Below are 16,029 nucleotides of genomic sequence, written 5' to 3' on the forward strand. Positions count from 1 at the left end.
CGTTAGAAAAGATCCTCGTCAATATCCACCCTGCAACATCAAAGATTTTAGGATAAAAAAAGGTTATTTTAATGGTCTTAGATTGACAGCCTCGACGAAAACCCATAAGACATCGACAACCCTAAGTTGAAGAATGGTTTTACTACCTTAAAATCAGGATTTGCTCACCATTCGTTCAGTTCACATTATTACCAGAATATAGTGGCTGGCAACGCAATTGAACAAGCAGTCCTTGGATAGCGCACCTTTTGCTGAGAATTTGGCAATGTACTAATAAACATTTTAGATACAGGATGTGTTCGACGTTTGGTGTGTCGTCGCACACAGGAATAGCTCCCGCTCCTTATCGCAATAAACACAATGAATTTATTCAGATGCACATTCTGCAAACAAGTTTTTTCCCAAGTAGAATGCTTTGCACTCTGACATGCACAGACTGAGGTACAGAAGAGCGACGATTCTGACAACGAGCTCTCTGCAATTCATGTCGCGAACACTTCTTATTTCTGGAACAAGCTGCATCGATGTTTGGCTTTTTAGCACGTAATTTGCTCTGATTAGTTTTTATTGTAGTTAAGTCCTAGCATTACAAATGTTGTTTATGATGACATTGCGTCCGTTATGTCAACTCATAGATGAAAGGTACAGTGTCACTCAGTGCATTGAAAGGCCTGCACCCAATAGAAATTTGACGGCGAAGACATTTGGCTACTAATTTTGTTGCCAAGGCGATATCGCGTTCCCGTACATGTACGTTTTGTAAGTTTTACTCGAAAAACAATACTGCAACTTTTGTTTTCAGATGAAATGGCCTATGTCCTTCGAAGTATTTAGTCTATAAAAAGTTGTACCTCAATGTGTCCAGAACGGCTCTGTGCGTAGAGTTGTATGGATAATAATAATAATATAATTCTCGCATTTCATTGGTTAGGCGTATTTGACTCGGTCAAATTATTTTATTTGACCATGATTGTTTTTAAACTCAATTTTTTCGTTTCTCTAATCTACAAAATCAAGAACGAAAAGCGTTTAAGGAACACCGTCGTAAGCTTTATTTACATGTATGAACACAGTTTGAGGGGAAGTTGATGCCCCTGCTATCACAGGTGGTTGGCGGGAGTCAAATTAACATAGCTTCATCTCCCAAAAACATCCACCTGGACTGCTATATTTATTCTTTCTCCTTTTTCTTATTATTATTCTTATCATTATTAGTATTATTAATATTATTATCCGCTTTATCTTCGAATCTGTATTTCTTGCTTTTCGCATCGTTTTTTCTTTTCTCGTTATTTATCCCTTCATCATCACCACTACTACTAATTTTCACATATTTCACCATATTTCTTTTTGTTTTTGTTGCTGTTATTGTCTTCCAGTACCACGTTTTCTTTTGAGTCCTTTGTGGCCATCCAACCGCAAACAACCAACCTGCTGACAGGCAGTTTTTTTTCTTTGCTTTCCACACTACCTTCCGTCACAGACACATTCGCTCGCGTCAAATTCTCTCTTTCGCGCTTTAAATCTCGTCGTCTTTACTTTTATATCTAATTAAGATTGAACGCTTTACTGCGCTGTCCACAATGGGGCCTTTGATTATCCCCTTCTCAGTTCCCGCCACCCTCCCACCTCATGCGCGCTTATCGTCTCGTAGTATCAGCTGTCTACATTTCTACGTGTCAGATCACACTGCTACCGGGTTTCGCACGGCGGGATTTCGAAGGACGAGCGCTGTTTTCTCCCTATCAGCAATCGCATCATAATCACTTCTTAACTGTTATTTATAGCTTATTTATATCTATTTATAAGTCTCGCGTCATTTACTGGCCTCTCGTAGTTCATATATATATATATATATATATATATATATATATGTGTGTGTGTTCTCTTTATTCTTGCATTTTTCAAGCAAGGCCGCAGCAAAATCTCCCAAAAGTTTTTTACCTTCTCCCAAGCAGAAGCTCACACCCGACTTGTCAATTAGTTTACCTCTCATCGTGTGTGATTTTCCTTTGTGTGATTTTTTCCGTTGTTTGTAACTATGAATCATAATGTTTTGTTATGTTCTTCACTTTGTCGCTACGATCTTTGCCGCTTGTTTTCAACCTACAGCTTTCGTCTGCAATTATCTTGCAAATCACAAGCAAGCTGTGTTGTTCTGTCTTTGCTTTCATTTTTCCATGTATTTAGTGTATCCTACGCCAGTTTCGGTCTTGGCTAGGCGCATCCATGGTATATCGGCCTAAAACGTATTTCCTTTCGTGTCTCCACTAGAAGCTCGAGGTTTCCCTTAAAATTTCTTTTTATCGAAACGTCACAAGATTATAAAGTTAATGCTCCGCAAGTCCATGTATGTAGCTATTGTCACTGGACGTTATTTAGCACTTACGCATAGCCTTTTTTGACAGCTGTCACAATAAAAACGGATTGGTAGTTCAAGTCATGTCAGAAATACGTGTCTCCCAAGTACGACGTTAATTTTCCTGTAGCTTTCTTGTTTGCTTTTTCTTATAGTAAATGCCCCCTTAATCGTTGAAGCTGCTTAATTGTTTCCAGCGGTTGACTTACTTTTTTGTTCTTGTTGTTACGGTTCGAAATGTAATGTCTTACTCTTAGTCATAACCCAGTTGCTCACTGCTGCCCTAAGGGCATGTTGCGCCCTTCGCATTATCCCTATGTTTGTATTAGGTGTTACAATTTTCTCGATGCTTTCGTAGATGCTGTTGTTGTATCATTGGGCTGCCTTAGTCACGACCGGTTTTGTGGCTCGCAGGCATCACTTCTACATGGCGGCTGCTCCTTCTGCCACAAACGATAGATACTCCATTCATCGGCTCTTCAATATTTATAATTGCATACACCTCTATGCTACGTACATATACAGTTTTCTGTAAGAGGACAACCAAGGTACAGAAGCAAATAGAAATAACACCGTTAGAATTAATGTGAGTTCGACATGACCCAAAATCTGTCATAACATATGCACAGTGTAGTTGTAATAATATCAACTGCAAGTACGCGTCTTTAGAATAAATATCAGGACAGTTGGGCTGTACTAACGCCACTTACCGAGTTGGCGTAGACAACTCGGTACTATAAACCCCTTTTCAGTAGTTAAAACATCTATCAAAAAACTGCTTGATTAGAACAAAGGATACATGTAGCTTTATTTATAAGCTACATGTATCTTTCGTCTCTAAACTATGTTTTAATATGAATTTCCCAACTAGTGAAATTATTCCAGGATGACGCAGAATTCAGGGATTCAGAATTCCAGGAATTCAACGCAGATTCTGATGCCATAAATCGCCTTCAAAACAATTAAGTTTTTAAATGTTAAGGGCTTTGACCGCTAAAAATAATTTCTACCGCTGAACGATTTTGAGAATATCGGGGGAACCAGACAATTATCACAGAGCTCAAGCTATGACTTTGGTTACTGTACTTATACCGTATTCAGTTTTAGTTCCAAATATCTCTTTATATAAATAGTGATTGACCAGCCGTTTCATCAGTCGTTCCATTAAAGTCACATATGACATTGTACAATTTATTTATTTCGTCATTTAATTTCTTACGTTCCTCTTGTCTTTCACTTAGTCCAGTTTATTGTGAGATCCCGCCAGTGCGTATCTTCCGCATTATACTTTCACTTTATCAAATTGAGGCTTCCTTCCGTTCATTCAACAGTGCCAATAGTATCCGGCCTTGATTGCAAAGAAGCGCTCCAACTGTCACTAACGACATCATGGGACACCTATCGCTGCCTCTGATGTTGGCAAAACCAAGGTGTCCACCATGTACCCTTTTAATCCACTGACTCTTGATTCATAAGCTCTGACTCGTCGCCGCGCGCTTCGTGGCGTTGCCCTGCCGTATGCCGACGAAACAAACGTGTCACCCTATTAGTCACCCCTAGCCGGGTCCCGGAAGAAGGGACACGGCCACCTGAAAGTGTAGCTGTCGGTATACCCGACTCGCCCTCCGTGAAGTACGTATACCTGGTCCTAGAGTAGGGAGGCAAAAACGAGCGTGCATAAACGAATGACGATACAACGCTAGAGAGCAACGCTGTTAACAACATCGGATACAAGTGTCTCAAGGATATTTAGATACACGTATTGTTGTTGATTTCACACAATCGCTACCTTGAATAAGGCACAGCTTTACCCAACGGGTTTCTACTACAAAAACGTTACAAAAACTCTTAGACGTGCACGAGCTAACATAATGCAACAACAAAAATCTCAGTACTAGGTACTAGAAAATACTTGCTGATTTTCACCCAAATATTGGTGTTTTTCCCAGTTGCGACACGGCGTGTGACTACCTGACTTCCAACTTAGGAAAAACCATACAAAAGTCGTTGCGGTAATTAAATTACCTAAGACAATAGCAAACCAAAACAGTACCTGTCTTCTGGTGATCGTTGCAAGTATTCGCGCTCAATGAGCCCTTCAATACGTTTCTTGATCAGTGAAGGTGATGGTTGAAAGCGCGACTTCAGCTGGTCAGTCACTTCGGCAACAAGCACGGCGTGGTTCATAGTCTTACGAGCCTTCATTATACGTACGATTGCCGCCTCGATCTCATATTTGCGGTCGTCGTCGACTTTGCGTTGTGTCTCATTACGCTCAGGTTCACTTTCTCCTCGAGCAGTGACCGCTTGGATCTTCACTCGAAACAGCTTCGATACGAACTGGTCATTGACAGATAACTCATCCGTTGGAGCTGTTTGTATAGAAGACCGCCGGAAACAGACAAATTTAAAAACATCCTTTTAACTCGTTACACGAAATATGAGTTAATACTGGGATAATTGGGCCTCAAAAATAACTACGAATAAATGAGAGACAAGATAATGAGTAATCATAAGATGATACAAAAAAGTATTCGATTTGCACGACAACTCTTACACACACAGTTGTGTACCACAGTCTCAACTAACTACGTTTCATGTTTTCGGTAATGGAGTTTCATGTTATATATGCATATGCTAGAATGTACCTAAGTTCGAGAAAAATATTTCTAATTTTCGGCTAGAACCCATAAAATGTGCTACCTTTGATACCACACGCGGCAAAAAGAGAAAAATCAATTAAAACAAAGGATATATGTTCAAAAAATTGTGACGTACCGAATTCTTTGTTCTTTGGGTTTTTAAGAAGAATACGCTGTGTCGGCTTGCCTAGCGACAACGATTGCAAGCTTCTCACTAAATCCTTCTCAGCGATGTCTGTCTCCTGTTTGATCTCTTCAAAGGTGAAGTTGTCCTTTTTGTTAAACAGCATTAGAATGCACATCTGATACGTGCTAACCGACAGAATGTGCTTGCGGAAAGAGGTTCGCGCTGAAAACAAACGATCGTTCTCTCAAGTTGATAAGTACGTAAAACGTATTATTTCGAAGAAAGGATTCTTCTCATTTGTTCAGGTCTATGTGTTAGCAATACAGTGTATAACACATGTTATATGCGCTGTGCAATGCCCATCAGATAGCTCCTATATATTCCCTACATAAAGAGAACCAATGATGTGTCTATTACACTTTCGTCTACTTGTCTATACTTACCACCAGCGGCGACCTCTGGTGGACATTCGTCACCGTCCTCCTTTCGAAGGCCGTAGAAGGTCGCATTCAAGTCGGCGGAACCTAGTTGCGGCTGTAATGTGAGCTGGCGTCCATTATGCTTATTCAAATAGAATTTCTTAAACGCCTCGAACGCTTGCATGGCTGAGCAAGGGATGTTGCACTTCGAACTGAGGGTCTGCGTCGGCCAGAAACCAGTTGTAAGGACACGAACCCCGAGATCGACTCCGAGTAATGGAGCTGCCGTATCGGTAACGTGTCGTCGGAACTCCTCGTGCATGGTATTTGACAACGAGATGTCTTTGAACATGCCTTCAAGTTTTGAAGTAAATTGGCAACCGCACTCCGTCTTAAGCTTTGAGATCATATTTTTCTCCACATCATCCGATACACTTTTGTTGAGCAGCAAACGCTTGGCAAGATGCTGCTTGTAATAACGCTCGAACATATCCTTCTCCTGTAGATAGCGGAATAATACCATCGTTTTATCAAGAACAGTTTCAATGTCCTGTTCTGTCATGCCTTTGACACCTTTCTTGAGCTTATCGTCGATAAACAACGACAAGTACTCCGGTGACTTCTTATTGAGATTTAGGAAGCTTTCGAAGTCGCTGGCAATCATATGCTTAAATATGCGCTCATTGTTAAATGACTTGATGAGAAACAGGTCCATCTTGTCCTTGAGGTCGAGCAGGCTTTGAACGAAACTCAATGCATCACCTTTTGCATCGTCAGTGACCAATGCCCGGCCCTGTTCACGCAAATAGGCAGACACCCGCTCGACCAAACACTTTAGTCCTTCCGGTACTCGCGCAAAAAGGAGGTACATGCGATTGAGGTCTTCTACCTTCTGATTTTTGAGCATATGGACCACACCAGAGTTCTCCATCTCGAGGACCGTTTTCATGTGGACTGTGATCAGCTCGTGTTCGACCACCTTAACGATAGCCTCCTCCGTGCCTTCGTCGAGATAGTGTTTGGCGCGTTGGCTCTCTTCATTGATGCGCTGTTCGACCTTGGCAACGTATGAAGACGCACTGTTATCAGCTAGAAAGCGCTGGCTTTCGCTTCGATAGAATTCTGTACTCTGCTGTAAAAACGGCCGCTCAAAATCCTCTTCATAGACCGTGCGATTTTGAATGCCCAGAATAACCAGCATTTGGCAGGCGTTCTTAATAGCCGACCGATCGACAACCTCACCTCGACGTTCCTTCATGACCATCTGTAGCAGCGTCTCACGGAGTCTATCTCGGATACAACCGTACCGTACGACCTGATCTCGGAAAATTATTAGGCCAAGGTTGTATACATTTTCTTCATTGTACTGTGCCACGTAAACCTATGGAGTAATCAAAAAAAGAATTAAAAAATGGAGGAGAAAGATATATTGGTGAGCAAAAAATTAGGACGAAAAGTTGTTCGTAAATGGAGGTCGAAATATCAAAAGCATCACTATTGTTATTATCATATGTTGTTATTTTTCTAAGATGTTGTAAGAGTACTTACGCGGTCCATATACATGAGAATATCACGAATCATCATCATGCTGGTCTGGTGTTCGTTCCACGCATTGTTCAATGTTTGAAGGAAGTTATTGTTCAGCGAGTTGAGTACATCGACTCGTACTTTGTGAGTTAAGTGGTCGGTAACGACCTCCCGTAGACCAGCGTACAATTTTTGTCCGTGCTTATTGAGCACCATTGTGTACGCATTACGGTAAAGCTCTTCAAATGAGAGGCCGGAATTGTTCTTTTTCTGGATTTCCTGGATGGCATTCTTGAGGAGGTTCCATATTTCAGTCACGTACCTCTCATCCATCGCCATCTGGAGCAAAAAAAATACGCATTGAAATACTAGCGATGAAAATTTATTGCCATTACAACTACGGTAGAGTCAAGTACCATGATATGTGAAAAGATTAAACCTAGTAGATCATACAGCCAAATATTAGCTTATTGTTGTAAGTAACAACTAGGAATACGTTCATCTTAAAGATAGCACACAGTAGTCTACCGTAGGGTCTAATTCTGCAACATTTATGGACATAGCGAATAACTGTGAGAGTTTAATTTACTCTTAAAGCGCTAATGCAAATTCAAGATTTTGCGTGAAGCCATTGCTTAACACAGCCTTAAAAACCTCATCCGGAGCTACTGATTTTGTAGTGATTTTTGATGTAGTGTCTAAAAGTGTAGCATTTCTTCTTCATCAAGAAAACTAACTTCATAATTATTCAAAGCGACTCGCTCTCTAGATGCTGTTATTTACGAGTTACTGGCATGACAAACGTTTAATGAACAGTGTGGCGCTGTTTACCGAAAAATTAGTATTTGAGGTTGTATGAATGCCAAGATGAAATGTGAACGTAACTAAGCTTTTTAACCTGCTAACTAAAGAAATGAAAGCAATTGTGTTCAATATATCTTAACACGCATTGCTTTTTAAATAAATAGGCGCTTGTGCAATAAACGCTACCATTTGGCCTCCTTAATGCACGAAAGCAGGTAAAAATATATGTACTTCGTTTGTAAAATGGAAGTACAGGTCTAGCTTAATATGATGATAATGAATTACCAGTATATTGTAAATAATCTGTACCTCTACAAGATGCATCTTATTTAGAGTAAAATACCGACAGAAAAGCTACAGTGCAATATTAGTTGCTAGTCTCTTACGAAAACTTACACATACTGATATTGTCATGTTATCAACTACAATTTGAAAAAGAACTTAAAAGGGAATAAGAATGGCTGCTTCAGGTGGCAATAACGACATAAAGAATAAAGAAAGTTGACATTATCGACTAACACCTTATAATACAGAAAGCTAATTATATGTATCGCATTTATTGTATATATTCGACCAGAGCCTACACGGCATTGACACTAAACTAAATTTCATTTTTGAGAATCGCATCTTCGCTAAATATTTCTCGGAAGATCTACAAGGATTAGTAAAATGTTTTGTTTGTCAAATTGATGCAGATAAGTTAAACAGCTGCGCTTATATCCAACGTATTCCAGCAATATAAAGACAGCTTAGTATTTGCTTTGATAATAATGTTATTATAGCACATGTCGTTGATAATATTCTTAAGCAAACACTGTTAGAAAATAAGGCTGCCTTTTTACGTAAAATGTCGCATGATACGTTGAAGACTTACACAAATGAGACATTTGGCTGGAAAAACAATGAAGTAAAGCTTGAAATGTCTTTCACAAATAGAAATCAGGTTTCTATGACATACGGCTTTTTTCTTGAAAAACTTTTTAAATCTAGACAGTGCTCTAGAGCGTACGAGGCTGTCCTACAGTATCATTCCGTGTTATTTTGGAACATTCCCGTAAGTTGGCTTGCGTGACAGATATTAAGGGATGTATCATTCGATTCGCATGAGAGAAAAACACTTTCACCTGACGTAACTCGTGCTTGCTTCACAGACCATTTGATTTACTGTTACGAACCTATCAGGCGCGTAACGTCAGCAAACAGGACGATCTCACAGCTAATATCGGGGCACGATTAGGGTTACACGCGTCAATTGTTCGATTACTTGCAAAGCCTGAACACACCCACCATTCAGATTCCTCCGACGCACACAAGTCACACTCAAGAGTGACTCAAGGAGAGCCGATCGCGGTCACCAGCCACAAGAAAGCCACACCAAGAAAGATGCAGGCATTGCTAGCAAAGTGAGGTGGTAAACTGCTTTAGTTCAAAAGTACATGATATTCCGATTGATCAACACTTTCATCAGTGACACAGATGATAAAAAGTTACAGAGCACAATCTTAAAGTATACATTTAAATTATATTAAGAAAACATGAAGAATTCGTGTCTATTTAATTATTATTGCAGTAAACTAATTTGCACCGTAAATAAATTGCTTCGCGAAGCCTTAAAGCTCGATTATTAATTCAAATTAATTTGCAAAATAACCGAATAGGCAAAACAGTGAGGCCAAATACACAGTTTTGCGGGGTAAGCTTAGTTACGGATTGTTCTCACATTTCTAGTTTTCATTAAGAAGTTTTATCTAGCATAGCTAAATATAAAACACTCGTGAAATGTGAAAAATGTGAAATGTTGAGTTTTTTTTTACATCAACTTAATGATGTACTGAGATCCACATCTAAAATTAAAGTTAACCTCAAAGAAACCTGCTATCAGACTAAGTGGTATCCCTGTGCATGTGCAATTGTATGTTCTCGTATAAAGAAACAGACGGGTGTTTGACATTTTGATGAAGCAATCACAACTGCTGTTCTTCAGCCGATTGTGGTGCCTACCGTAAAAGGACAGAATCCAAAACAAGATCTGTACAGACGAAACCAGTTAAAACAGCAACAGAGTACATTGCTTCCTAAAATTATAGGGATTATTATTATACTGTTACAAGCGAATTAGACGGACTCAATTTTTGAACCAGTTGGACTATAATAATGATTTAACGTATTAAAGGTATTTTGCGGACGGCCATTTATCTACCCACCATTCGCATTTCCGCGTGTATTTTACCTATGGCTTCTCAAAGTAAAACGACCGTGGAATATTATTTTGGGACGTTTTTGGGTACAACAAGTTTTATAATCACATGGATTAAAATCAGAAGAATGAACAGTTTCAAAACGCACATTGGATACCTCTTCGCTCAATCCAGAAAGTAACTGAGGCATGGCAATCAGGTCTATGTTTCGATTTGTACGTTCAGTATGGAACGAAATGTAAGTGTGTCTGTGCCCGGGTTCAAACCTAGACCGCAACGTGACCCTAACACTAGCAGGCAAATACGTTATCCACTGAGCTATTACAGGGACATGACGATGAGGTGACCAGACTGCCGTGCCAATAGTTCATAAGTATCTTGAGAAACTTGAAGCAGCAGACTAAAGTTGCTGTCTTATTTTTGGCGAGCGACCGTTCTCTTGCCTGGTCCTTTTCTGGCTGGCTGTAGAAACTGAATCATACGACGTCCCTGACAACCGCATGCTCCATACAGGCTTTTTGTTAGTTGATGCTTCGTAAATCGCACGTAAAATAACCTCGCGCATTTCCAACTTTATGGGGGACCAACATTTTCTTTTGTCTTCACATTTCTAGTATTTAAGTTGGAATTCTGTAACTCGTAATATGTGAAATACTAGTTTTAGCCGACAGAGCCTTTAGACTCAAAACTCTGCTTTCTAGAAAATCCTATTGGATTACGGCAATGCGTTCCCATCCTTCGGGTTCTGACATCCAGTCATCTCCTCACTCGTCTTCAACACTCTGAACTCCGTTATTGAAACGTTTGCACCATTTACGTACTGCGCTCTTCTTCGATGAATTTTCGATGTCTTCGAGAAATAAAAATTTTACCACTGAACCTTGCTTGTCTAAAGTGAAGTATATTTTTTCTTCTAAACTTATCCTGGAATAAAGTAGATTAGTTTTTACCCATACACCACTTGCATTCCCTTTTCAAGAGCTACTCAGTTTAAAAGTTCGGTTCGCTTGTTACAATTATTATTATTATTATTATATTATTATTATTGTCATATCTCTTAACCACTAATTTGGTTTCTATAACCGACCACGAATCTGATTCTGTGCTTTTTCGCTTCGCTAGATGAATCTAGGATCCCTACGCATTTTCCAGTAACGATATATGCCGCTGTCAAAGAGGCTAGTAATATTATTAGAATGGATAACGTCGAACACATTTTTCGTGTTCTACGCACGGCACTTAAGCCATTAGGCATTACTTCGGACGACTGGGCCCCTCTAGCACGAAACAAAGTATATCTACGCTCGGATTCGAACTCAGATCATCTCACGTGTCTCTAAGTTTAGTAGGCAAATACGTTACCCACTGCGCTATACTACGAAAACAAAATGATAGCTTTCTTTTTCATCTTTCCGTTCGAAATACTTTTTTATTTTGATGCCTTTGTGTATCTAGCCGATACTCAAAGTTACAATTCACAATCAAAATTTAACCTTTTAAGCTCCATGTCAGTAGAACTGGCAACGACCCGCGTTGTGAATGAGTCAATATCAAGTTGAAAGGTATTTTCGATGATGTTAAACAATGATTTCAAGGTCGACCACCATTGTTTACTTTTATGGTATCACGAAAGTAAGCTACCATACATATAAGTTAGGATACTAGAGCGACAGTGTCAGGACAGTCTCTAAAATCATTCAACTTCTAGCATTTTCAATTGTGTCGTATTTGATTAGTTAGAGTATAGTGTTTACAAGCAATATGAAGGACAAGCTGGCGGAGCGTTTGTTCACTCATTGTTTGTAAAAGGCGACACTTTGCTCACTTGTGCTAGTGATCTATACTGAAACAAAAATTTTGTAGGTCTTCACGAGAGCATTAACAAACGGCTGTATTATAAACAGCTTGAAATCACATGTGTACAATGACCGTTCATGAACGAGGAAACACAATATATTATGAACTGTGTTTCACAATTGAAGACCAGTTGTAGTCCATCACGTGCTTTAGAGCTCTTAGCAAAGATTATACCAATGTAATATACACCATGTCAGATATTCAAGTAGAGTATACAGGTAAGCTCGGGCTCACATTATGAATAGCCCCTGAAATTTGAAGACTTTACAAAAACTATGCTCAGGACAAAAAAATAAGCGAAATTGAGCGTTATTGTCTGACAACGATTTCCGGTACTTTCAGTCATGGTCTATGAGATATTGCTGGCTATCAACGCTATCTATAAATACACATATACAATTCTAATATGGTTCATTAGACGAGCAATTCAGTTCTGAGAAATTACTCATTAAATACACAAATATTTTTTTAGATCCATAAAATACATTAAATTATCACATAAGGGACCGAAACACCATTTAATGAATCTACATATTCAGAAATAAGCGGCACTTTCGGAATCTGGACAAAATTCCGTCAAAACATGTCACGTTTGAGTTTAAAGCTTTGAAATGTTCTGCGAACTTGGAGCAAGTTGCTAGAAACGACAGTTTATTCTCTTGTTTCAAAGAATCCTATTTTGAATACGCACGTCGAAATGACAAGATAATATATGCTACTAACAAGAAAGAAAGCACGTGAACGGTAGATAAAAGACTATGCAAACAATTTTCACATAGCCGAGTTTCAAAAATACAAACGAAACACTTGTTTGTAAAAGCGTACAGAATCGACTGGTTGCTTACTCGCTCAAGAGGAAGACGATTCATTTTTTAGTTTTGAAACCCTCCTTTACCCCTATTTCATTTTTTGAGTCTACCATAGATTTGTCGTCTTCATGCTGTTATCGTACTGTCATCTTGCCACGAGCGTGATATTAGGGTACCCCAAAGTTTACCTGAACCTTCTGTCCGGAGAGATTCTGGGATTGGGACTTTTGGCCATTGAATGGGGAGTGAGAATGGGCCTCCCAATAGCGGCCGTACAATCAGTACAGCTATAGCTGAAGGACATTATCTACCCTAGCCAATTGAGCCTTGAGGTGCTGCTATATTACATGGCCTTCTCTCATGCTGTCGGTTACAGCACGCAAGCAATGCACAGGCTGTGTGAACGCTGCAGTTGTGCTACGCGCGCGGTTAGGATGGTCGCAGTGATCGTCCACACAGGTGCTCAGCACCTGCAAGGACGTATTTTTGACGATTATAAAAACGGGCCACATCTATCTCACCATCGCTGATGATCAATGTTAATCAGGATATTGACAACGTGACTGAATTTGCGCGATCACAACATCGACAACACCAGCCCTACTGGGAGCTTGAATAAAATCAAATTTCTGTAGAACACATGTGAGATCTAGCCACCTGAATAATCCAGGAAGAGTGTGGCAGGTTACCCAGTTTCTTTGTTCACCTGTTAATGTCTACCAGCCTTGATACCTGAGACGCTAATAACGTTGGAACGCCGAACCGACAAATTGCGGCCACGGCATTATTCACTAGAACGACAGCGGTAACAGTAACACGAGCGTAAACAATTATGATAACCTAAACAACAAAAATACAGAAATCAGTCAGCTGACGGGTCGAATGAATGATACACGAGGGACGTGTACGTTTAAGTTCATACTGCTGTTGTTCATAATGGCTAGTGGCGTCGAAAAAGCAAGTAGCCATTGTCATCATCATGACGGTGGTTATAATGCTAGCTGGCGGCTTCAGTGATGCGCGAGTTTAATGCTCGTTCCGTCAACTGCCAAGCATAAGTCAGTCAAGCCGTCTGTCGGCCGTAAGCGGTTTTCGGTAGCATTAATGTGTTGTTATTGTTATCTCTCATTTCTTGCATTGGACACGCTTCGCACTGGTTAATCGGTAGTTCCACAAGCACCATGAATTCATGCTAAACAAGAAATGCAGCAGCTTCAGTGCCATCATTCTAGCTGACTAGACTTCGAGATGGTTAACACGTAGCCAAGCACTCTGGTTTCTCTATTATAGCAATTGTACCGTATGGGACGCCGATGATCAAAACGATAGCGGAAGCAGCTGCAGCTGAGTGATTGAGCAGTAATGGGGATAATGGAAGGCGTCAATTAAGTGCCAACAGCGCCATATACACTAATGCCTACACAATACTAGCTCGAAATAAGTCTCTAGCAAACGAACGACTTAAACTTACAAGTTTTTCTACCGAAAAAAAGAGGAAAAAAAATTATCACAACAACCAATTCACACACGCAAACCCAACTCCCGATCAGATACGATACATGTCGTCGATTGGACGACATAGGCCAATCAAGTGTAATCGAAGGATAGCCAAAGATAATTACACTAAAATACATATACTTACAGGAAAGGCACGGATGCGCATCTTGTCCTTTTTGCCAGGCTTCAGGGCGCTCATCGCGGGGGCGGTACTGGGCGTAACAGGCTCGCGCCCACCGGCCACTTGCCGTAAAACAACTCGTTAATATATACGAGAGAAAAACCTCACAGAACGGAGTAGACACACTGACGCACTCACACAACAAACACGCACTGGCTGGCAAGCCTTTACCAGCACGCAGCAAATGACCGTAGATGCGTTGAGCTGAACAAACTCTGCGATGATTTAGTGGACGCAGGTCCGAGAAAACAGTCGAAAAATTGAGCGCTGAAATTTCGTCAATAACTACTACTACGATCAGCTATCGTTACTAAATCGACCCGGCTGGCCGCCAACTGGGGTTCTGATCTTTGAATGTCCTTCGGCCTTCGTTTTTTTAGCTTGCTTTCTTTCCAGATTAGCACCTTAACTCAGTCTCTCAGCACAAATCAACAGGACAACGCTAAAGGAAATCCACACCGAAATGAGAGACACCAGTACAACCGCACGGACGAGCAGGCGAAAGGGGCGCACGCAGAGTTGTCGATTAGCAGCACTTTTCGTACGTAGCACACGAGTAAAACGACGCACGAAAACAATGCAACGATACCAAGCAGTACAGGTCAGCTGCTGTTGCTATTCCCGCGATTGCTTATGCTGCTGCCGCCGCCGCCAATGTTGCAGAAATCGTCACAGCTTCAGTCGCCCTCACTCGCGGCCGTGACACTGACCGCAGCAATGAAGCGAGGCAGAGATCCTAAATTTGCAACTGCTACTTCACCGCACGCAGTCCTGTGACTGCTCTTATTTCTGCTAGTGTCTTGCCGTTCCTGCTGTTTCAATTCGGCTGAGCTGAGTTGCTGCTGCGGCCGCCGCCGATGTCGTTGCCGCTTTCTCCCTACTGTTAGGATCTACAATGTGTCTGCGTTTCTGTCTTTCTCCGCCACTCTCTCTGCTTCTCCTCTTCTTGCGCTTTCGCTGGTTTCAGCGTTTACTCTACGTCCAATTTCGCGTTCGGGACTACAGTTACCGTACCAGCAACAGCAGTAGCGGCAGTGAAATTTGCTTGGGGTAAGCAACACTGCTGGAGCAGCGATGATGTCGCCGTTTTGTTTGGGCCAGACGATCACGGCCGCATAGGACAAACCGCAGCCAACACCGTCGTATTCCTGTATCGCAGTTGCAATTATACTAATGCTACTGATAGTACAAGGAATAACTAGTTGGAGCAATAGTAGGTGCAGCAGCAGCAGCAGCAGCGGTGGGTGGTAATGATCACTGCTGTGTCTGTATATACGGCGGTACTTTGGTCCTGGCTACAACAGATACAGTCGGATAGACTGAGACAAAACAGAGACACACCGCCAGGCACGGATCTCTTTGTCGTAGACTGAAGGCGAACAGACGGTTGTCGTCGTCGCCGCTCCACTGTCGTCTTTGGATGGATCTCTGGACGCAGATGAAGCCCGAAAGCTGTGCCACTTGCGGATGCTGGCGCTGTTCGCTAGCTCGGAGATTCTATTTCTTTTCGCCTGCCACTCTCGCATTGGCCAGCTAGCAGCCTAGCGAGCGACGACCAACAAGACTGCTTCGTAAGTGGTTGCCAACATAATGACAATTCCACCACACA

The 16,029-nt window shown here is 41.1% G+C and overlaps 1 protein-coding gene across 2 annotated transcripts; it reads right to left on the bottom strand.

The window, feature by feature from the left end:
- Positions 1–1,028: 1,028 nt before the first annotated feature.
- On the bottom strand, positions 1,029–16,002 carry Cul3 (cullin 3). 2 transcript variants are annotated; one of them, XR_002670862.2, is made up of 7 exons: positions 14,385–16,002; positions 7,096–7,413; positions 5,572–6,928; positions 5,138–5,350; positions 4,413–4,731; positions 3,579–4,007; positions 1,029–2,888 (listed from the first exon to the last, which is right to left on the bottom strand). XR_002670862.2 is itself a non-coding variant. In XM_022791381.2 (6 exons), the coding sequence occupies exons 1-6, from the start codon at positions 14,436–14,438 to the stop codon at positions 2,864–2,866; spliced, it is 2,286 nt and encodes a 761-aa protein (XP_022647116.1). In that variant the 5' UTR covers positions 14,439–16,002; the 3' UTR covers positions 1,029–2,863. The 2 variants fall into 2 exon arrangements, 1 of the variants encoding a protein (XP_022647116.1); XM_022791381.2 differs by lacking the exon at positions 3,579–4,007.
- Between the last annotated feature and the right edge of the window lie 27 nt (positions 16,003–16,029).

The sequence above is a fragment of the Varroa destructor genome, unplaced genomic scaffold (assembly GCF_002443255.2).
Source record: "Varroa destructor unplaced genomic scaffold, Vdes_3.0 BEIS01000002.1, whole genome shotgun sequence".
Classification (NCBI taxonomy): Eukaryota; Metazoa; Arthropoda; class Arachnida; order Mesostigmata; family Varroidae; genus Varroa; species Varroa destructor.